Genomic DNA, 24,814 nt, shown 5'->3' on the forward strand with positions numbered 1-24,814 from the left:
CATACTTCTACTAATGCAAAGCTCTTTAATTAGAAATTATTATGATGTTACTAGTTCCAGAAGATTTATTACTGAATTCAATAAAAATTAATAATTAATTCCTTAATCTTCCATGTATTTAATAAAAACTACCGTATTTCACATGTCTGAAATTTGTTTCCCTTTCCTGCCTTCAACTTAAAAAATAAATGGGACTGTAGGGTAGAATGGTTTCTTCAAAAGTCTTGATTTACTCCCCACAATCCCAGGGCTGGGACATTTAATACATCCACTCAGTTATGATGTTTTGATCACTTCTTTACATTTAAAAAAGTCTCTGTTTAACCATTTCAAGGCCTATATTTATTTATGTACCATCACTTTACTTATCCATAACCCAACTAGCTATCAAAATATGCAAACATGAACCTAGATGACATTTTCTTTCCTGAACTCACCTTCTTTGGTGAAATCTAATAATCTTTCCAGATATTCCAGAAAATACAGTGATGTGGCTGAAAGTCTCAGTTGCCGTTATCTTGAAAAGTCCCTGTTTATGATGACCTTGTCTATGGTGTCAAATGATGAAAATCATGCAAAAGCCAAGAGAATTAAAGACCTATTTAAAACCCAAGTCCTTGCATGGCTCTAAATTAATGCCTTTATGGGATTTGATTTTAAAAACCCATACAAAAGTAGCAGAGGTCCACTTACTACTTCACCCCAACTAACATTCACCATCTTTTGGTGCCCAGACTATGTCTTTTGCTTTGATGCACCTTCTCAGAGTTTCTGGTACAGAGTTAGGCTCTTCTGGGTTTACTTAATAATTTACTTTTTTGAATTGCTCTTGTTATTCCGTAAGTATTTTTGCCAAGATATGTCTCGAGTTCCAGCCGAGCGCGGTGGCTCACGCCTGTAATCCCAGCACTTTGGGAGGCCGAGGCGGGTGGATCACGAGGTCAGGAGATCGAGACCATCCTGGCTAACACGGTGAAACCCCGTCTCTACTAAAAATAAAAAAAATTAGCCGGGCGTGCCGGCGGGCACCTGTAGTCCCAGCTACTCGGGAGGCTGAGGCAGGAGAATGGCGTGAACCTGGGAGGCAGAGCTTGCAGTGAGCCGAGATCGTGCCACTGCACTCCAGCCTGGGCGACAGAGCAAGACTCCGTCTCAAAAAAAAAAAAAAAAAAAAAAAAAAAAGATATTTCTCGAGTTCCACTGATACCAACAATAAATGATCAAAGCCCAGATGAAAGTTTTATGGTTCACTTAATGTGCTGATAACTTCTAAACTATGAGTATCTACTCAGTTTGTTTCATCAACTATAAATATAAAGCTCAAGATGGCAGTAGGACTCTGAGTATGAATCTAAGGCAGGGGTCCCCAACCCCCAGGCCATGGACCAGTACCAATGGGTGGTCTGTTAGGAATTGGGCTGCACAACAGATGAGTGGCAGGTGAGGTAGTGAAGCTTCATCTGTATGTACAGCCACTCCCCATTGCTTGAATTACCACCTGAGCTCTGCCTCCTGTCAGATCAGCAGTGATGCTGGATTCTCATAGGAGCACAAACCCTATTGTGAACTGCACATGTGAGGGATCTAGGTTGCAAACTCTTTATGAGAATCTAATGCCTAATGATCTGTCACTGTCTCCCATCACTCCCGGATGGGACCATCTAGTTGCAAGAAAACAAATTCAGAGCTTCTACTGATTCTACCTTATGGTGAGTTATAGAATTATTTCATTATATATTACAATGTAATAATAATAGAAATAAAGTGCACAATACATGTAATGCGCTTGAAGCATCCCCAAACCATTCCCAGCCAATCCTGTCTGAGGAAAAATCGTCTTCCATGAAACTGGTCCCTGACGCCAAAAAGGTTGGGGACTGCTGATCGAAGGGCATGTTTTTGCATCAATAACATTGATTATAGTGATATATTACCTGAAAAAAAATTACCAGAAAGAAACTGTGCTTTAGTGTGACTTATTGTAGGCATTTGCTCCTACCAGACTTCATTGTTTATACTTCTTGGGCCAATGAAAAGATCAAACAATTAACTGTTATCAGCTTAAAAATTTAGTGGTTTATTTCATCATGAACTTTTACACATAAACAAGCAAAAAAGTTGTCTCTAGTTTTAATAAGATGTTTTGTTTTATTTCTGTCTTTCAATGTTTATTTTAATCAAATGCTATATATAGTCAAATGTTAATCTTTATTATATTAATAAGTTTTCCATGGATAGTGCCAGTTAAAAAGCACTGTTACTCTGAAGTATGGCTTTGATGACAGCCAATGAGGTATTGATTATCTTCCTTGGTCCACTACGGGTGAGCTTGCTAATCCATGAGGCTTAAGACCTTCTCAGTAGGATACCACTATAAACATAAGCCTAAGGGTGAGATGGAGCCTTTCATATCAAACTCTTGTACTCCTGATCGTGGAGCCATCAGGGCAACCATCATCTTAAGAGAAAGTCCAGAGTACCATCAGTAGGTCAAAGCAGCACAGGAAGCCTTAGCCCTTGAAACAGAAGCTATTCTGGGATGACTGGTACCAGCCCAGGATTAAATGTCCAGAGTAGTCTGGAGTTGATTCCAGTCTCTAAGAACTCTGAAAAAGTTCTAAGATGGAACAGGGAAACCTGGAGCAGAAAGAAGCTGTGGTCTTTTGCATCATCCCTTCCTTGTCCTCCTCTTCTGTCCTGGAGATTGGCCACTATAGGAGATACTGCCCATACTACTGGTCAACCAGTAGTCAAATGGGTGTGATGGTGGAGAACACAGAAAGGAAGAGTAGTAAAAGCGCAGGAAGAACAGAGCCAGAAAAAAGCCAGGCAAAAAATCAGCTTCTCATTCTTGACCACAATTTAGTGGAAATGGGATTGGCACAGCACTAGGCAGTCACATCTTCCTTCTTTATCAAATCCTCAGGCTAATGCTAGGTCCAAGTGAGGATAACACTGGCTTGGAGCTTGAGTGAGTCAGGGTATCTTGGAGCCTTTTTCTACCTGTAGAAACTGTTATGTTCCCTAAGCCTTCAAGTATACTGTATAAATCCTTATTAGGTAACATGTGTGTGGTATGACTATCAAATTAGATATTTGGATTCATAAACTTTCCAGTTACCATTATTGAGCATTTACCACATAGTAAACCAAGTGTTTTCTGCAAAGGGCCAGAGAGTTTTAGGCTTTGTCGCAACTACTCAATTCCACTATTACTGGATAAAAGAATCTATAGACAATATGGAAATGAATGGGTGTGGCTGTGGTCCAATATAACCTTATGAAAAAGGCTTGGATTTGGCCTATTGGACATAATTTACTGACCCCCATGCTCAATCTGCAGGAGACTTGTAATGTATGTAATTTCAAATATTCTTTCTAACAATCACTTGCAGTTGGTAGTATTATTTTAATTTTGCAGACAAAGAAACTGAAGCTCAGAGGGCTTTACAAATGTGTCCAAAGTCACAACAGCTAATAAGTAGTAAAGCCAAGATTCAAACTTTCAGAATCTCTTTTCTGCTGTAATCTAAAGGGGACTTTCTACCATTGTGTGGATATAAGTGACACGTGCCGCCTTTAAGTGCCGATTTTTTAATATCAATTTTTTTCATAGAAATCTTTCTAAGGTTTTGATGGCTCAGGCTATGCTTATACACAGCAACAATTACAGAACTGCACATAGCAGAATGATGCCACTGGCGCCAGGAGCGCTGCTTGCCAGTGAATTGACGGTTTCCGCTGACTCTTTTCTATGTTGGCTGCACCTGTTCTTCTGACTCACTTCATCACTTCTTTCTGGTGTTCTGTTTTAGCTTCCAACTCATCTGCAATGTGCTCTCTGTGTATTATAGGAAGAACTGAGGTTGCCAAGTTAAACCAGATAATGTTACAAACGACTGATATCAGTAGGTTCTGGCCTATGTGTAGCTTTCATGCCTCTTTCCTATATTGGATTGAAAGATATAAAATAGACATTTTTATAGGTCAAAAGTGGCAGTTTCATACGGCTCAGTCTAATATTAAAGGGCACTGACCCTGACATATGCATTTTTCTAGGGCTCATGAGGTTTTTCTTCTGTTGACCTCACAGTTCATGGTGGTGCTGCAGATGATTAAAGCAGCAGTAGATTGCTGCCAGAAAAGTGGGCTAAGATCTAATAACTCCTCAAATCCACTGTGTTCTATAACAACAGGCAGGGTCAGAGGGCCAGAAGTCAGTCAGACTGCCTCGGCACTAGACATCCGCACACTGAAATAGTTTTCAAAGTTTGTTTTTTTCAGGAGCTTTTGCACAATTTTCTCAATCCTCTTTATAAGAATGACATAAAGCAGTCAGATTGACTAAACAGACTCACAACATGGTGACTGAATTACTCAAGGGCATGACATAGACATGAGAAAGAAACTTGGAAACTTGGGAATAAAAACCTCCGAAAACTCCTAAAATATCAGAAACTTTACTTAAAGAGCAGGGATTCATCACAAAAACACTATGAAATGCATAATATCTTCCTCTCAGTTCAAAGTGGGGATTCTTTTTTTTTTCTTTTCTTTTTTTTCTTTGAGACGGAGTCTTGCTCTGCCACCCAGGCTGGAGTGCAGTGGCACAATCTCGGCTCACTGCAACCTCCACCTCCCAGGTTCACGCCATTCTCCTGCCTCAGCCTCCCGAGTAGCTGGGACTACAGGTGCCCGCCACCACGCCTGCCTAATTTTTTTTATTTTTAGTAGAGACGGGGTTTCACTGTGTTAGCCAGGATGGTCTCGATCTCCTGACCTCGTGATCACACGCCTCAGCCTCCCAAAGTGCTGGGATTACAGGCGTGAGCCACCACGCCCGGCCAAAGTTGGGATTCTTTTCAAAGGGCTCTATGTGAGTATGCATGTAGATCTATATTTCTACTTCTATAGGGCTGATCTATTTTCACTTATGCTAAAAACAAAATAAATCAATGGCATAAATAAAGAAAATTAAGAGACAACAAAGATGTGTTGTTTCTAGATTCAAATTTCCAGGGGTAAACAATAGGGGCTTTATATGATTTCTGAAGATAAAGAATCAATACAGATAAAACTTTAAAATAAACCCATAGAAATAGCAGAAATTAATGAAAAGACATGATAAACTTCTGATATTTCTTCTCCAAGGAAGAGAGAAAAACTTTCAGTTATCCACAACATTTAGGCATTTTCTTGGAAACCAGTAGAAAGTACATGTTAAGAAAGTTAAAGGAAAAGAACATACTTACCTTGTTCTCCACCTGGACACTGTCACCTTCTCCAAGCACTGCTGTGTGATGAGGTTCTATTTTTTGTTGTGCATCATCGGGCCCTACAAAAGCAATGACCCACTAATTTAATACCCATTATAGTACATTTGTTATATGGTTACTTATTTGGTTAACTATATAACACCACAATATTTATTTTAATTTGAGAAATAACAGACTTAGTAATTTCCTTAAATCTCTTGGTTAATTATATTTGCTATTATTAAAGCCTGAAACTAGTTTGTTTTCAATTTTGAAAAAGGACAAGGAGATGAATCCTGGGTTGTGTTTCCATTTACACTTTAATGGATAAGCAAAGTCCTTGGCATTATGTGCTCATGTTTACTTAGGTAAATTATAAACTTTGTAAGAATTAAGAATAGTTAGAAAAAGTATCAAATGCCATAATTCATTCATTTCCACAAGTATTAATTGAGTACCTACAATGGTCTAGTACTATGGGACAATACAGAGACATGCAAAGTAGATTCCTTTCATAGAAATAATTCAAAATCCCGTTGGAGCAAACTACATCTATACACACAAAATAATCAGAGAATAATTCAACTGAAAAATAAGTAAGTTGGATAGCTATTGAATAACAGCTATTGAACTCTGAATAAGACCCTATTCTAAATGTTGTGGAAATATTCAGGATAGATAAATTTCCATCCCTTTTATACTGAGGTTTACAAATAAAATAATACAAATGAAAGCGTCTCTTAAAGGCAACGATAAATTTGTAAGCAAAGTTCAATAAGAGAATAGGGGTGATGGGGGCTTGTGGCAGGTCTAGGGACCACAGATATTTGTCGTGCAGGAGGTAAGACTTGAACAGAGCTCTGTAGGATTAAACCACAAGAGGCAAATCTGGGGAAAAGGGCATTCTAGCCAAGAGAAAATTTTGTGGTGAAAATTCTACCATTCCTGGAACAGTCTTTTGGGAAGAACGATGGAAATATAAGCTGTCTCCAGATCAGGGAAAGCCTTTAAACCCATGTTTATCCATATAAAATTGACAGCCCTTGGGGGGGGGGTGTGTGTGTGTGTGAAATTACTAGATCTGTGTCTTGGAGAAATAACTCTGATGGCAGAATGTGGAGTGAATTGGAGGGGACAAGACTGAAGTTAGGATGACCTGTTAGGAGTTTGCTGTAACTAAGTGAAGATGAATTACAGTCTGAATTGAGAAAGTGGCAAGAGAAAGAGAGGGATGAATTTGACAGGTGGAGTTGAAAAAGAAATCTAAAGGATTTGGCCACAGTGGGAGAGAGAAAAGTCTAACATGATTCTCACTAGGAGCAGAAGAATGTAGTGACTTGAAGATTGCAAGAGTAGTTCTGCAAGAGGAGGCTGCAGATTGGAGAGGCCAAAGTGAACCACAGAAGGCTGTAGAGAGGGGGTGAGATTTGAACGAGGTCTTTCAGTTGGGAAAAACCCCGATATGTTAATGGGCAAGAGAAAGAATATTTCAAATTGAGTGAGTAGCCCATAAAATGTCTTGGAAGATATCCCTGCATGCCCTTTTGGGATGTAAATAAGGGCATTCATGTGACAAGTTGGAGCTGAATAATCAATAAAGAAATGCTTATTTAAATGAAAACAATAGCTTAGCAATTATTATGTAAACAGAAACATAATTTGTGAATTTTGGACATATTGGTTGGAGTCCAAACAACTATATTTTCTAGAGAAGTCCTTCCCATCTCCACTTTGGAAATAATCAATATGAGGCAGCAGGGTTCATTCTGATGCTTGCAAACATGAAATAGGATTCTAACAGAGCAGGAGTTCTTAACGTGGAGTCAATGTCCTCCCAAGGGGTCCATGGATACAATTCAGGGCATGGGTGGACTTGGATAGGAGATAAATTACATGTTTCCTTTCACTAACACCTAAATTGAAAGGTATCTTTTCCTTCAATCGTGAATGTAGCCAACAAGCCACAGTAGTTAAGCTGGGCTGATGACTGTGTCTGCAGCAGAAATCATAGATATTTTCATATCACTTTATGGTTTTGTAGATATCTCAAAATACAGTTTATGTTAATTATTACTTTAAAATTTAGAGCAGGCCTGCTACTAGATCACGTCATGTCAAATGTCATTAAAGAAGCACACATATAGCTATATCCTAAACCTGTTCTTTTAACATTTTCATAACTGCACTGACTTTAAAAACATTATTTAAGGAGGCAGGGGGCTTGGCAGATGTCAAAAAGGTCCATGGCAGTAAAAAGATTAACAACTTCTGTCCCAGAGGAAGTGGTGTGCTGGATAATGTTTACCAGTTGGCTTTCAGGAGTAACGGGGAGAACTAACCTGATTTGTAAGTGTGTGCCAATATCTGTGGTGTAAATACTCCCACTGTGGCCAATTTCAACCTACTAATGTGAGGCCAGGGAAGGCACACAATCAGCTCCTGCAAGCTAGCAAGAGCCAGGCCCAGCATAATACTAAAGGTTTCTCCTCCATCAAAGATTTAGGTCAACAAATGTCATGGAAACAAATGATAGAACTCCACTGATTTTCCACTTATGCAGAGATTTGGCAATAAAAGAGAGGTCTGGGAGTTAAAAAAAAAATCTCATTTAGAGTTGAGTAACATTTTTAACTGTGATACAGAGGAGCATTTTATTAAGTGTGCTTTACTGAGATCACCTGGGAGCAATGAACCATGTCTTTATCTTCAACTAATTCATATTTAACACCCGTTACCCACGTGGTCCACTCCTGGCCCCTAATTTTGTCATGTAGGATGTTTCGTGATACATATACCACAACAGTTTATAAACCCCTTCGCTATGTTTTAATGGAGTGAGCTAGCAAAAGAGTGCTCAAAAATAATGCTGAATTGGTATTTCTCTGCACCCCGTATCAGGGGAGCTTGCTTGACTATGGTGTTCATTGGTCTGTGAGGAAACCTTAATTCAGCAACAGAGGTCAGCTTGTCTAAAGGGCTCTAACTCTAATTGTACGTGGGATGCAACTTCTGCCCATTCTCTTTGCAATCTCAGTGTTGGTACCAAAGAGGTCATTTGAAATGCTCCACTCTAAGGTAAATATTTATTTATTTTTGAGACGGAGTCTCGCTCTGTCGCCCAGACTGGAGTGCAGTGGTGCAATCTCAGCTCACTGCAACCTCTGCCTCCCGCGATTATCCTGCCTCAGCCTCCTGAGTAGCTGGGACTACAGGCGCATGCCACCACGCCTGGCTAATTTTTTGTATTTTTAGTAGAGATGGGGTTTCACTGTGTTAGCCAGGATGGTCTCAATCTCCTGACCTCGTGATCTGCCCGCCTCGGCCTCCCAAAGTGCTGAGATTACAGGCGTGAGCCACGGCATTCGACTGTAAATCTTTATTTTTATTTATTTATTTTCTTTTGAGACAGAGTCTTACTCTGTTGCCAAGTCTGAAGTGCAGTGGTGTAATCACAGCCCACTGCAGCCTCAAACTCCGGGGCTTAAGTGACCCTCCCACCTCAACCTCTAAAGTAGCTGGGACCACAGGCATGCATTACCAAGCCCAGCTCATTAAAATTTTTTTTCTTTGGTAGAGGCAGGGTCTCATCATGTTGCCCAGGCTGGTCTCAAACTCCTGGGTTCAAGCAATCCTCCCACCTCAGTCTCCCAAAGTGCTGGGATTACAGGCATGAGCCACTGCGCCTAGCCAAGGTAAACCTCTCTTATAGACACTGGAGTCAGGGTTCCAGGTTAATAATAACTGCAAGTGTACTTTTACCTTCTGTATCATTACATGAAATGTTTAAAACAGGGTCACAGAAAGCAAAGACTGATTCTATCTTTATTTCCAGATCATTTTTATGTTATTCATCCATCTGGTTATCTCCTGAACCTAAAATAAATCTCAAAAAATGTATCTTATTGTTTCTGACTACTTTCAATTATAAATAGAGCCAAATCAGATAACAAATAGTTTCCATTGGGAATCACTGCCAAGAATGTTAAATCTAATAGCACAGTTAAGGAAAAAATTAACTGAAAACAATTTAATTGCAATTTTTTTGCCTAAACAGTCATAAAAGGGCGAACTACTTCAAAACCTATTTTAAAGTTAGTGCTGCATCTTCAGTGTGTGATTAATTGCTGTACAACTTTTCTGCAAATGCCAATTTTTCTTTTCCTTTTTTTCTATTTATAAGAATTGCTGTCCTATTTATTCTCTGTTCTATACACTCCAGTACTTCTATCATAGGTTTGATATCATCAATTTTACATGTGTAGTTGAAGCCTTCTTATCTGATGCAAATGAGATTGATAATTGAAAAAGACAGTAAAACTACCTCAAACATTTTATTTTAAATTAAAGCATAAATGTGCATTTGTTTCTAGATTTTTAGAAATACTCCTGTAGCAATTTGGGAGGCCAAGGCAGGAGGATTGCTTGAACCCAGGAGTTCAAGACCAGCCTGGGGAATATAGGGAGACCCTGTCTGTACAAAACATTTTTAGGCGTGGTGGTGCACACCTGTCATCCCAGCTACTCAGGAGACAGGTGGGAGGAGTGCTTGAACCGAAAAAAAAAAAGAAAGAAATACAGTTAAGGTGGGTTTACTGACTTGATTGAAGCATTTTCTTTTTAAAGCATACCCACTATGCACCACGCATTAGATTATTAGAGTTTCCCCAAATCTTTCACAAATTCCAAGGCATTTTCATATTATTAAATTTTTAATTTTTGTGGGTGCATAGTAGGTGTATATATTTATGGGGTATATGAGATGTTTTGATTCAGGCATGCAATGCAGAATAATCACATCATGGAGCGCAGGAAGTATCCATCTCCTCAAGCACTTATACTTTGTGTTAAAAACAATCCAATTACATTCTTTCAGTTATTTTAAAATTTGCAATTAAGTTATTATTGACTATAGTCACCCTGTTGTGCTGTAAAATAGTAGATCTTATTCATTATTTCTATTTTTTTGTACCCATTAACCATCCCCACCTTCCCCCGCCCAGCCCCCAACTACCATTCCCAGTCTCATGAACTCATGGTAACCTTCTTTCTACTCTCCATGTCCATGAGTTCATATTGTTTTGATCTTTAGATCCCACAGAGAACTGAGAACATGTGATGTTTGTCCTTCTGTGTCAAAGGCATTTCCTTTAGCAATTCACTTTTACAAAGCATCTGCCTTAGTTGTTACGGAACCACCAACTCTCTTTTCACATTTATTTCATTAATTTACAACTGTTTAATTAAATTACATAATTTCAATTATTGGTGCAATTAGCATACATGGACTGAGAACAAACACAGGTGCCTTTAAGTCCACTACAACCCAGCTGATGGGAGCAGCTATGGGCAGGCAGACCAGGGAGGAGCTGATCACCCTGGGTGTTCAAGCACCTTCCTCAAAGTATTCACCATAGAATGAAGAGCACTGGGCAATCCAGTTAGTTGGATAAATGGAGGTCAATTATGAGGGCTGCTGGTGCACATTTGTGTCTCCTTGCCTTTACTGCAAGATCCAGAGCCCGTTTCAAACTGCTTAATATCACCCAAAACCAGAGCACAGAGGTTTGCGCTCAAAAGGTTAGCACAAACTAAGCGTGAATTATTAGTTATTTAAATAAATTCAAAACATTTTACTGCCTTTGTAAGCCAGATTCATTCAATAAACACAAACAAATGTTTTTAGATTTCTAAATATTTTCTAAGCACCAACAGTATACTTGATATCAGGCCTTCTAGTGGACTAGAATTCAAGCTGATAAACTGTACCAAGCTTCAAGGATACAGGATGTAAACTTTTCTATCCTTTTGATCTCTGCATTAATGTGTAACGTGATTTTCAGCGCAGTTGCAGGGAAGAGATTTGGTACTGGTATCTATGGGATATACTGGTTTTCTGACAATGTATTTTTTACTTTCTTTTGACTTCTATTTTTACCATATGATGCACAGATTCCAGCTGTGGGCTAGTCAAAGAACTTTTTGCCTCAGCAAAAGATTGTCGTCAAAGGTCTCTGCCTTTATTGCACACTTTTAAAAATTACTATTCAATAGCTTAGAAGGCACTTCATTGTTGGAAAAAGCAAATATATTAAAAATTAAGAAGATCCTTGAAAAGCATAAAGTGAGTACTTTCAGATGAGTCTCAAATGAATACTTTCTTTGAATAAGAAAATGAGAATTCTGCTAGTCTTATTTTAGCTCTGTTAACTATTTTTCTTCAGGGTGTCATTAGAGGACACTTACATAGCTTCACAATACTTACCTTTACCTTTAAAATGACTGACTGACTTTGACAACCAGTTAGACATCCAGCATTTTCCCCCCGTTTCTTTCTTTTGTTTTTTTCCTTTTTTTAAGACAAGAGTCCCGCTCTATTGCCCAGGCTGGAGTGCAGTGGCACAGTCTTGGATCACTGCAACCTCTGCTTTCCGGGTTCAAGTGATTCTCCTACCTCAGCCTCCCATGTAGCTGGGATAACGGCCGTGCACCACCACGCCAGGCTAATTTTTGTATTTTTATTGGAGACAGGGGTTTCACTATGTTGGCCAGGCTGATCTCGAACTCCCAGCCTCAATCTGCCTGCCTCAGCCTCCCAACGTGCTGGGATTACAGGGGTGAACCACCATGCCCGGCTGTCCAGCATTTTCTAATGTTCAAAACTCCACCTGTTTGTAGTCAAACTAAATTTTGTAGTCAAAGTAAATTGTTTGTAGTCAAACTAAATCTTTCAAGCACTTCCTGTAATCAGTTAATATTTTAATAGCCCTCCTAAATTTCCATTTTATGCAGTCTCCTCAGATTATTTCCTCAACCCAAGTTGCAGCCCATTTATTCCAGTCCGATACACTAAGTGTATATATATATATATATATTCATTACATCTACTTCAACTGAACGTATTTGACATTTTGAAAAAGACAATTCCTTGCTTATCACTTCCTGCCATCTGTGGTTCGTTGGTGCCAACCTAGTTTTATAAGCAAGATAAAATTGAGGCAGTAAAGTCAGAAAACATTTTCTGGACTTTCTCTATTGATTTTATAAGTCAGTACATATTCAAGAGCTATTTCTGTTTCATCATTTCTTTTTTCTCTGATGATTTCTTCTTGCCCTTTTGTTTTTCTCATTAAGCGCCCCTTAGGGTGTTGGTAGGAGGAAGGGAAGGAGATAAAATTCAAATGAGGTCCTTTAGCCAGCCACTCACTGGTTAAAGCACAGTCCCAAGAGGCCAGTTTTGTGAGCTGGATTCTCTTCACGGTCCAGTTTATTCTAGACATATGCAACTTTGCTCCAAGGCTACAGACCCATCGCCTGCCAGATGTTTTGCACTGTGGTCCATGGTCACGAGGGGGGACCGGGTCAGTAAATAGAAATGACTCAGGAAAATCCTGCCTCATCTCAAGAAAAACAAGTGGATGTGTGGGTCATTCTTACCCCGAGAACTGCAGAGCATTTCACTTGTTAACTTCTCAGGCTAAAGGTCTGTCAGGAAACAAGGCTCTAACCACTGCTTAAAACAGGTTTTGGCAATTACTTGTTAATTTCTTTCCCCTTCATTCTCTGCAATTCATTTAAACCAAAATCAACTGTCACCTTTGGTAGAGCTCACAGGCTAAGAAAAGTTTTCACTATTATAAATGGTTGAAACAAACTAAAAAATAGCCTTTCATGACACATGAAAAAACATGAAATTCACATTTCAGTGACCATAAATGAAGTTTTATTGGAATAGCCACCCAATTTGTTTATCTATCATCTATGGCTGCTTCTGTGCGACACGGGAAGGGCCAAGTAGTTGCAACTGAGACTATATGCCTTGCAAAGATGAAAATATTTGCTATCTGTCCTTTTACAGAAAGTTTCCTTCTTCTCCCTGCGTTTTCTCATTCTGCACAAACATTTCTGTTATCCTTACCACCTTAAAATTCACGTGCTTTCTTTATTTCCATTTGTGCAGATTATTTTGTTGCTCTTGAAATCATAAATCAGGAGCACTACCTCCATAAAAATGTTTTTTTCTCTCTATTTTTATAAAGCACTATGTGTTTCTCAGGATTTTCAGAAGATCATGAAAACAAATGATGTCTCATCTCCTCCAGATGGTTAATATAGTTTAAGGTGTGTACATATAAACTTATGATACTACTACAAGACTTTTTTTCACACTTTTCTCCAGTGCTAAAATAAATGAATTTTGCTCCTGACCCCTAATTGAAATGCTATTCACTGAAAAGGGAACTAAGCCCATTTGTACTTTATTAGGAATAAATTCAAAATGCATGAGTTCGCATTACCGTTATTTTCCAGAAGAATAATTTCAGGCAATTGAACATCGTTTTTGGAGAATAAAAGGAATAGTTTAAATAGCTCTGGGTGTGGCCTTCTATCCCTGAGCAGATGTTATCTGTAAGCCAGCCGCCTGGAGCTGGGAGTGTATTGCCCAAGGAGGTGGCCATGTTAGGGCCCCACAAAGTTCCGTGCTGGCATCCCTGCAGGAGTGGGTGGAGAGCACCCAACTGCAGAGGGTCTCAGAAATGGGGATTCTTGGCCTGTACCTTAAGATGCCCCACCCCATAACTGTCTGTGGGGATGAGGAGGGGAAAACGGGAGGCCGGTTCTCTGAGTTTTCTCAGAAGTATAACTGGAGATGCATATATTCTGGTACAAGTCATTTATCTCGGAGGTGATCTCAGGAAACGACAGTCCAGAGGCAGGAGAGTTAGACAGAAAAGGGAAGACAGACAATGAAGGGTGTGTCATCAAGCACACTCAGGTGGCCTGGCTGTAATCCCACTGGGAAACTAGTAAATGGCCTTTCCCTTTCATGCAGGCTTCAGAGTTATCCTGCCTGATGGGTCAGGTAGCTTCTGGGAATGTTAATTCTCCAGTACTTTCATCCTACCCTGATTGGTGACACAGATACTGGCTATTGTTAGTTGGTCAGTGGGCACTCAGGAAGTAAGGGCCCAGGAGTGTGGGTGGGTACCAACAGCATCTGCTATAGCTGTTTTCTCTCAGTCCTACAGACAGCCTTTTACTGGAACCCATGGCTGCTTTTAGGAGGATGGGAAGGCGAGTAGATGCAGGCAGGAGCCAGGCTGCTCTGCAAGCCTCTCTCTCCCACCTGCTCTGTCCCTTCTGCTGCTGGGTTCGCTAAGGGATTCAGACTTGAAAAAAACAAGTTAGATGGTGCTATCTCTGCATTAAAGCAGGATTGAGGAGACCTTGGTTCTGGCCCCACGCCTACCAATGTGTAACCCTGGCAAGTTAAACAACTTTCTTAGATTTCACTTCCTCATCTATAAAATGAGCATTGGTTGGGTCTCAAACATCTTTTTTTTTTTTTTTTTTTTTTTTTTTTTTTTTGAGACGGAGTCTCGCTCTGCCACCCAGGCTGGAGTGCAGTGGCCGGATCTCAGCTCACTGCAAGCTCCGCCTCCCGGGTTCACGCCATTCTCCTGCCTCAGCCTCCCGAGTAGCTGGGACTACAGGCGCCTGCCACCTCGCCCGGCTAGTTTTTTGTAGTTTTTAGTAGAGACGGGGTTTCACAGTGTCAGCCAGGATGGTCTCGATCTCCTGACCTCGTGATCCGCCCGTCTCGGCCTCCCAAAGTGCTGGGATTACAGGCTTTCAAACATCTTTTCTTGATTAGACTCAACAAGCAACACATATACAACCCTCGGAAGAAGAGAAAACCCACTTTCGAGATTTCTCAGAGGAAACCAGCATTGCAAATTCACCTCCTTCCACTTCCTTCTCCCAGGAGATAGGCAGATTCCTGCTCCCCTTGGAGCCCACTGTAGCTCCATCCCTTTATTAGTATGGAGGTTGCCAACGTCTTAGCGAGGTATCAAAACACAAAATGGTGCCTGGACTTTCATCTGTGCACAGAGTGTGTCATGACTGGTGCTCATATTCTCTTCCCTCACTGAATATTCTGTAAGCTGAGAGGCGCCCTGCCCTGGGCATACCTGTGCTGGCATATAGAGAGGGCTGGTGTGGGAGAGAAGGTGGCATAGTATTCAATTACATAAAATGGTGTCATCCTACCTTTTCTCCTTTCAGTAGTTTAAATTAAATTGCAATTGAGCCCTAAGTGACATAGCCATAACTTACCAATATACACATCTCCAGATATGGTGTAAATGAAGCTTGTCCACCCTGGAAAGGACCAGCAACATTAAAATGTTAGTGTCCAAATGCCAAAAGGAACACAGACATATACGTATTACAAACATAAAGATGAACTTGGAGATGAAATCCTTTTCTTCCCTTTAGATAGACATTTTAAGATTTAAGTTCTGTGAACTGTTTAAAATATACACTGACACTCATATTGTTCTCTTCTCACACACAAACACAGACACACCCCTAAACCTAAATGACTGGTCCCAAATATTTAAGAAGCACCCAAAGTAGACAGTGTACAATTCACTTGGCTGTGTATCTACAGGCTATAAGCTGTATTGTCAAACAAACTATTCCTTCCAGTTGTAATGTTATGATAGTAACTGCAACACTCCAGTCTGGCTTTATTTTCCATTTGTTGTGCCTCCAAAGTGTATGAAGTGTGAAGATGATGCTAGAAATACGCTTTTTTATTTTTTGAGCTGGAGTGCAGTGGCGCCATCTCGGCTCACTGCAACCTCTGCCTCCCAGATTCAAGTGATTCTCCTGCCTCAGTCTCCCTAGTAGCTGGGATTACAGGCACACGCCACCACATCTGGGTAATTTTTGTATTTATAAAATTATTTAATAGAGATGGGGGTTTCACCCTGTTGGCCAGGCTGGTCTCAAACTCCTGACCTCAGGTGATCCACCCACCTTGACCTCCCAAAGTGCTGGGATTACAGGCGTGAGCCACCGTATCCGGCCTGCTTTTTTGTACTTGGTTGCATTCTAGTATCAGTGCATTCTAGTTCCAGTGCATTATAGTTGCATTCTGGTTCCAGTGAACTCCTTCTTTTTATCTAGCCTAACATAGAATATGCATCAGTTCCAGGGATGCAGGGATACATAATCTTCGGGGTATAAATGGGCTCTAGGATGGCCTGTGAATTCCCTGGAATTGTTCACACAGTTTTTCAAGTATGTACATTTTTCTGGGAAGAGAGTACATAGGATTCACCAGATTCCTACCATGATCCATGGGGCCAAGAAATCAAAATCTCTGACAATAGGCCATTTGCACTTTCAGCACCAACACCTGATTTTCATGGATGTTTATGTATTGTATCTATGGCTCAGAAGAGATGCTATGTTTCCACTGAGAGATATGAACCCAGAAAAGACACAGTCAAAATGGAATCATAATATCCCTCCATGTGCCTTCAGTGGAAAAGGAGATCTGGAAAGAATGCAGGGCACAGTTCAATGCTGGAAGGACAAAGCCCACACTGGAGTCTGTGTGGGAGTCAGCGTGATGACAGAGTAAACAAAGGCAAGTGCAGAAGGAGCAAGGAGGCCACAATATGTTCCAAGGATATGATTGTCATGGCAGATGGCTTGAAACGCCCAGTTGGATACAAAAGAAAAGCTATAACTGAGAAAACATAAATTAAGTCTCACTAAGAAAATCTGAAGGATGGCAAGACAAACGCACTTGAGCAAGTGCCAGAGAATATTTTCCCATCCTCCTATTTCACAGTTTTTCCTCTCTGAGATTTTACAAGAATAAGTTTAAACTCTCTGAAAGTAATGTTACTTATTCATAGCTTACTCGTTTTTCTCCCATATTAACCCACTCATACTTAGTCTTCCAAGCTTGGTCTACCATCATTTACTGAACATCTACCATGGGCATGTACTTTAGACAGAGATACAAAAATCAATAAGGCATAACTGGGGTGTGCAAATTGTTCACCTTTGATGCAGGGAGGTCCATGGTAGATGCTGAAAACACATGCTAACAATTTACAGCCAGATTCCATGTCTTATCTGGATGGGCTGGCTCTGCTGGAGCACTTCTTTCTCTGTTTTCCAATGAATGCTGAGCTTTTCTACTTCTATTTAGCCTGATTTATAATCATACTCTATAACCAAACTCATTTCTTCTCTGCTTTTTTAAAAATTTCTCCATGGACAATTGTTTAAGTTTCTTTTTCGGAGCACCAATAGCTTCATTTTTTCTGATTATGAAAAAACACATTAATTTAAAAATATTTTAAGAATATGACAGTGCGGGACATCTAAACTGAAAATCTTTCTGCAATCTTCATTCCTAGTCTGACATATTGTTAGCAATTTGGTATTTGTGCTTTCAGTTTTTTTTTTTTTCTTTTATGTACTATAAGTTATTTCCTTAAAAACTAGAACTAACTTGGGTCCGGCGCGGTGGCTCACACCTGTAATCGCAGCACTTTGGAAGGCCGAGGGGAGCAGATCATGAGGTCAAGAGTTCGAGACCAACCTGGCCAACATGGTGAAACCCCGTCTCTACTAAGAATACAAAAATTAGCCAGGCGTGGTGGCACGTGCCTGTAATCCCAGCTACTCGGGAGGCTGAGACAGGAGAATTTCTTGAACCCGGGAGGCAGAGGTGGCAGTGAGCCGAGATAGCACCATTGCACTCCAGCCTGGGTGACAGAGCAAGACTCTGTCTCGAAAAAATAAATAAATAAATAAATAAAAACTAGAAATAACTCAATATTCTATTTTGGATACCTTTCCATGTCAAAACATAGAGAAGTAACTCATCCTTGGGAAAAACCGCATGGCATTCCATTGTAAGCACATGTCGTAATTTACACAACGAATCCTCTATTCATGGTTTAAAGGTATTAAAAAATGGTTACCACATTTGACAAAACCTCAAAACTCTCAATAGTTCAACCAGGCTTTTATTTGAGTTCATTTTGATTGTTCTAATCTCATTTCTCCTCCACCTGCTTTGCTTCCTGTTCACCCTCCAAGCAGAAATCTGGTCCACAAATAATTGCCTAGGTCTGTTCTCTTTCCTTTTTTATCTTTTTACATGATCTGGAAGGACCAAACATCTGCTTAAAGGAATGGCCAAGTCAATTTATTATGTGCGTTCATATAGTTTTACTCTTTGTAAAAGTCTTCTGTTAGGATATATTGTCCATCTTTGCCAGTAATAGCACAATTCATGTTGCTGATTGGAAAGCACAGAGTGTTAGAGGGCATGGAATAGGAATGAAGGCAATTTACTTTTTTCTTTCTTTTTAGCATGATGCCTATCTGCACTTGCTTCTATTAATTTGTTTAATTTCCACTAAGCTTTGTTTCTTAAGCCTGCTGCAGAAGAAAACAAATGCCAAATTTAATGAATGCTTACTATATGTTTAACAACAGCCGCGTTTTATGAGAATTCCTTCCCTGTTAAGAGCAGGATTGCATTAACCAAGAGATCTCTTGTGAGATTTTCAGTTCCTTCTCATCTTTCTTTCTCCCCCCACCTCTCCTCCCACTTTTATGTCCTGCACCAAGAATTGATGCCATCCCCCAATTTTTATTGCTTTGTCAGAGTTCACACCCCGCTACATTTTCCTTTCTTCTACAAATATAGTCTGCAAGCTAGTGTCTCTTTGCAGCCGAAAAGCTCTTGCCTTCCCTTGGGCAGTGACGAATAAAATGAGTTGGGAAGGAGGTCACATTTTCGTTCTGGCCCCCTAGGACAGTTAAGTCAGCAATGCATTTTAAGTCAGACCTCCTTTAGCCAAACATTGAAAACCCAAAACTTTAAAAAAATATGTAAATCATTTTCTGTGGCAGTTGCTCTCATTTCCAGGGAGGCTCCTAATTCTTGCAAACGTCCCTAGTGAGAGCTTTCCTCAGCCTACATTCCTTGCCTTAACCCAGGTCATTTTCCTTCTGCTCAGTTTTAGAGTTCATTATTCCAATGAATTTACAAGTATTCCTTACCACCTGTATGTGCAGAAAAAATAGAAAAACATGGCCTGGTGACACACCAACACCATTAACAGAGATAAGGGCACTGGGCTAAGGAGAGATTGCAACCCTTCACAAACTCTGGGTCACACTAATTGCCAGACCCCAAAGCAACCCTGGTTCCTAAGAGCCTCCTCCCATGCCCGCAACCCCCACCCCACCGGAAGTCCCCACATCAGCTTTGGCAGGTAACTCCCTCATCTTGGACCTCAACCCTGGCCTCCTAGGACAAGACACACACCGGCCTGGTTCTTCCCTCCCGCTCCTCCTTCCATCAAATTCTTTATAATTTTTATTTTAAAATAATTTCAGACATACCAAAAAGTTGCAAAAATACTACAGAGAATGATTGTACACCATTCACCTAGATTTCCCCCAAAGCTAACATGTTTACATATATGCTTTATCATTCTTCTCGCTATAAATATATGTCATTCTTTTTTTTTCTGAAATATTTGAGAGTAATTTGCAGACACATAGCCCCTTTACCTTGAAATAATTTTCAGTATGTATTTCCTAAAAACAAAGATATTTTCTCACAAAACTATAGTGCACTTATGGAAACTATGAAATTAACATTGATACAATGCTACTATCTATGTACGGATATTCAAATTGTGTCAATCATCTGAGTAATGCCTTTTATGGAAAAGGAGAAATAAATTTCTAGGCCAGGATCCAATCTGCGATCACACGCTGCACTTAGTTATCATGTCTAATCTTCTTTCATTTGAAACAGTTCCTCAGTCTTTTTCTTTCATTATAAATACAGACCAGTTATTTTATAGAATGTCCCTCAGTTTGGGTTTATTTGATGTTTCTTCATTTGATTGAATTGTTTGCTAATCCCTGTCCCTCCTAGATTTAGAGAATTTTCATTTATTTTCAATACTTAAATTTTTAATTCAGAAGAGCACAAAGGAGGAAATAATGAACATATATGTTTGCCATACTTATTTCATATCTATCTTTTCTTTAAGATAAAAACCATACAGGTGAAAGAAATGTCCCCTAACTGGTTGCTGCCAATCCATTTTCTACACGCGTAAATTGCACCTTTTTAGAATCTCCACTTAAAATCCTTCAATGGCTCCCTGTTCTCCCAGGACAAGCCCAAACTCCTGACAGACAGATTCGTCTCAATATGGTCCTACATTTCTCTAGTATCATGGCCCCTCTGCCTGCCCTGCCTCCATATTTAATTCTATCTAAGCGACTCCCCCTTGGGGAGCGGGGAAACAAAGCACAGCAGCAAACCTTAAAGGAGGCTTTGTGGAGAACCATGGAAAACAAACCAACTAAGCAACCAAACAGCAACAAAAACGAGCACACACCATTACAGGCAGAAAGTTTCTGTTTCAACATCAGCGCATCACCCTCAGGGAGATCTAGGACCAGACTCTTCATCTCTTTAAGCCTGTTTGCTGCTTTGTAAAATAAGGAATGAATACATATAACACAGAGTTGTGATGAACACAGTCTAATGGGGAAACATCAAACATACTGTTTATATTGTATATCTATATAAACATATATAAATGTCCATATACATCTGTATATACATATGCGTGTTACATGTTTTTAATCTTCTCTACACAATGCCAGGCACTTAGGAGGTATTTAACAAATATCAGTTCATTTTCCTGCCCCTTTCTTCTCTTTCCACTTTCCTTCAAATTTGTGCATGTGGAGAGGTTACACACTTCTGATGAGGCTGTGACCCCGGCCAGAGAAGGGTCATTGCTATGGAGATGGCCCCAAGCTCCCTGCTGTACCCCCCTCACACCAAGCCAATTAGTCTCTTTGACTGCTGAGCAAAGCTCAGCAGGGTCATCATTTCCCAAAAGAAGTCTACATTTTGGGACTTCTCCCAAAACATCCTCATCGAGAACCTCATGGCATTAAGGATGCTGTCTGCGTCCCACCAAACACTGCAGTCTAGAATTGGTGACATAAGTTGGGTTGCCCTGATCATACAGCAAGTGACAGCTCACCATAAGATCTACTAATTGCCAAGAATAGGCATTTAACCACCATCTTATAACTGAACATAAACCGCGAGATAAAGAAATGTCAACTTTGTAACTCCGCAATCTGGAAAACAGATAGGTTATTACCTGAACTTGTGGGAATTCCATTGGAGACAAATGAGAATGCCCATTTTACCAAATTTGATGAGTGACACCAGTAAGAAAATGCCCAACTATATAACCCAATGGTATACACATCAAAACACTTGAGACAATTGGTTTTCCAGAATAAAATAGACTCAGAATGCACTTTCTACATTACAGAATGATCACACTACAGGCTGCTTATAAGCCATGGGCATATAACATTAAGAGCCATCCCTCAGGATCCCGTATTTTAAGCAAGCACAACTGTAGCCTATAGGAGAACCCTGTCTTATGGTTTGGTCCACATTCATAATACTCAACACTCATTGCATCAGAAGCTAACAGGAAAGCTGAGAAATAAATGAAATTTAACATTTTGAATGAGAAATGTATAAGCAATATAAGCTCTTTAGAATGTAAACTCAGAATACAGCCTTCTGCATGCCCAGAATGAAGCCTAGCCCACTGGAGGGTAAACCCTGCTGATTATTTTCTTGCTAATACAATAGTACTAAAAATGTATTAGAATGCTCTAGAAGCTTATCCTGCTCTTTAAAAAAAGTTTAAAATCGACACATAAGAATTGTATCCTGCTCTTTAGAGACTTAAGTGTACAATGACGCATTGAAGTTTTCTCATCAAGACATTTAATACAATTTTTAACTAAAGTAATATACGCTACTACTATTTCTTGGTTTTATTTGAACAGAACTTGTCTCCTCTTCAGATATACAGTATTCACAACCGATTTTTAATTGCTCAGAAAAAAAATCAGAATATAATTCAAATAATGTAGACATAATCATAAAATTCTATTTAGCACTATAAAACAGAAACTAGTTTAAGCATTCGAACTTAGATTGAAGCCAAGTTTATAGACTATTAAGATCTAAAATATACAGAATTTTAAGGATTAAATATTCAAAAAATAATAGAAACCTGAAATTAGCAGGAAAGTCATAAATACCCCTAAGATTACTTCAGGATGTATTTGGACACCTAACTGTTTTTAAGAGAAAGAGGTCTTTTTTTAAAATTACAGACAGAGTCTCACTTTGTTGCCCAGGCTTGTCTCAAACTCCTGGCCTCAACTGATTCGCCTGTGTCAGTCCCCCAAAGTGTGTGGATTACAAGTGTGAGCCACCATGCCCAGCCTGAGAAAAAGATTTTTAAAAGCCCCTGTAAAATATGAAAAAAAAATACACCCCTGCCAAAATAGAAATATATTTAAATTCTTAGAATAGGTTTTTACTTTACATTGATCATCAATTTAATCTGCTCTCTCCTAAAGGTGACATAACAGAAAAACACAACACAAATTTCATACTGATTATATTACTCATCTAAACATTTTCAAGAATAGTCCTTTTTCTAACCTATGTGCAAAATTTTGGATTTATTTACCAATATGCCCAAGGCACTACTAATAGAGTACTGGTCACTAAAGGTCCATGTTTTCGTTTGGTGCAGGACAAGATGGCAGTTAAGAGTCCTAGCAGAAACTCAGTCCCATTACTCACTAGCTGATTGATCTTGAGTAAGTTACTTAATCTCTTTGTACCTCAGTTTACTCATCTGAAAAATGAAATAATCATAATCCTTACCTCACAGGATTGTGAGGATTGCAGGTGTTAATTCTAAGGATAGGGGAGGTTCTTAGAGCAGTTTCTGGCAAACAATAGGCATTTAATAAATGTTAGCTATAATGATTATTATTACTATATGATGATTCAGTGAACTGTGAACCCCTTAAAGTGTTCATGGCATTCTCCATCATGGATTTTTGTCATTTTTTCCTGTGTTTCAAACCATGTTTTAAAAAATGTAATTGTATCTTACCATACATGAAAACCAATTTCATCAAAGGATACAAAATTTCAGTTAAATAGTAGAAATAAGTTCAAGAGATCTATTGTACAACATGGTGACTACAGTTAAGAACAATGTATTGTATTCTTGAAAAATGCTGAGTGAATATAAAGTGTTCTCATCACAAAAATGATAACTATGTGAGGTAACGCATGTTAATTAGTTAAATTCAGTCATTCCACAGTGTATATATACTTCAAAACACCAAGTTGTACATGATAAATACATACAATTTTACCAATTTAAAAAATAATTAAAAAATAATCCAGGTGAAATAAATACATCAATATGAAAGGCAAAACAACAAAGCACTTATAATAGAGAGTACATTTTTATGATCTTGGGTTAGGGAAAGATGATTAAAGAAGCCACAGAAAGCACTAATCATTAAGGAGCCAATAGATACATTTAAAGCATTTTTATTTATTAAAGTAGAGAAACATAGTATAGAAAGATAAAAAAAAAAAAACAAGGCAGAAAAGATATTTGCAACACAAATAACTGACAATGACTAGTATTCAGAATATATAAAGAGCTCTTACAAATCAATATGAAAAAGACAACCTAGTCAAAGGAAAATGATGTTAAACTTTTTCCCGAATAATTTTATATTTCAGGCTCTGATTCATGTTAATCACTGTTCTGAAGACCTATAGATTTACATCCATAATTGTTATGTATATATTCTAAGTATGAAGGGAACCATGATTGAATAGCCTAATGTACTGCTGGGAAGTAGAGAGCTCTGCAAAAAAATTACTCATGAATTAAATAGGCTTTTTCTCTCTATGACAAGACTCAAAATGTAAAATTCTACATGAATCATTCATGTTTGGGGCATTCTCCTTAAAAGTAGAGAATTATTATGAAAAAACAGGCAAGAAGCCTGTGGAAAAATCACTATGCATTTTTTGAGGTTTACTCAAGTCATTTTTAAAAGTCACAAATGCGAGAGAGAAAAAAATCACTATTTGTTTTTGAGTCATTGACCGTATGGAAAAATGTGTGGTACTTTCAACCAAGATCATAAGTGTGGAGGTCGACTCTAAGACGTCTGCCTGATCCTGCCTCCCGTATTGCCCTATGTAATTCCCTCTCTCTGAGTATGAGCTGTGGCTAGAGTCTTGCTTCTAACCAGCAGAATATAGCAAAACTGATGCAATGTCACTTCTGAGATTAGGTTACATAAAGTCTCTGGCTTCCATCTTGCTCATCCTTGTGCCTTCTGATGAAGTCAGCGGCCATGTTGTGAGCTGCCCTATATAGAGCCCCTTGTGGCCAAAACCAGAGAGCTGACTCTAGCCAGCAACCCTTGAGGAACTGAATGCTGAAAACAACCACATGAGTGTGAGCTTGGAAGCACATCCTTCTCAGTCAAGCCTTGAGATGACCACAGCCCCAGATGACACTTTAATTATTTATTTTTTCTGAGACAGAAAACTGCAGTGGGTGATCTTGGCTCACTGCAACCTCTGCCTCCCAGGTTCAAGCAATTCTCATGCCTCAGCACCCCTCTGCACCCCACCCCAACTGCCCCAGTAGCTGGGACTACAGGCCCACAAGACCATGCCTGGCTAATTTTTGTATTTTTGGTAGAGGTGGGGTTTTGCCATGTTGGCCAGGCTGGTCTCAAACTTTTGGCCTTGAGTGATCTGCCCGCCT

General features: G+C 39.4%; 1 protein-coding gene across 2 annotated transcripts in view; it reads right to left on the reverse strand.

The window, feature by feature from the left end:
• PIR (pirin) overlaps window positions 1–24,814 on the reverse strand; it is a 517,051-nt gene that overhangs the window by 7,597 nt on the left and 484,640 nt on the right. Inside the window, exons 8-9 of one of the 2 annotated variants that reach the window (XM_050777664.1) lie at window positions 15,372–15,416; window positions 5,253–5,335 (exon numbers count right to left, since the gene is read on the reverse strand). In XM_050777664.1, the coding sequence (XP_050633621.1) occupies window positions 5,253–5,335; window positions 15,372–15,416 (128 nt within the window). The remainder of the gene's footprint in view (window positions 1–5,252; window positions 5,336–15,371; window positions 15,417–24,814) is intronic. The other variant, XM_050777665.1, reaches the window with a different exon arrangement.

The sequence above is a fragment of the Macaca thibetana genome, chromosome X (genome assembly GCF_024542745.1).
Source record: "Macaca thibetana thibetana isolate TM-01 chromosome X, ASM2454274v1, whole genome shotgun sequence".
Taxonomy (NCBI): Eukaryota; Metazoa; Chordata; class Mammalia; order Primates; family Cercopithecidae; genus Macaca; species Macaca thibetana.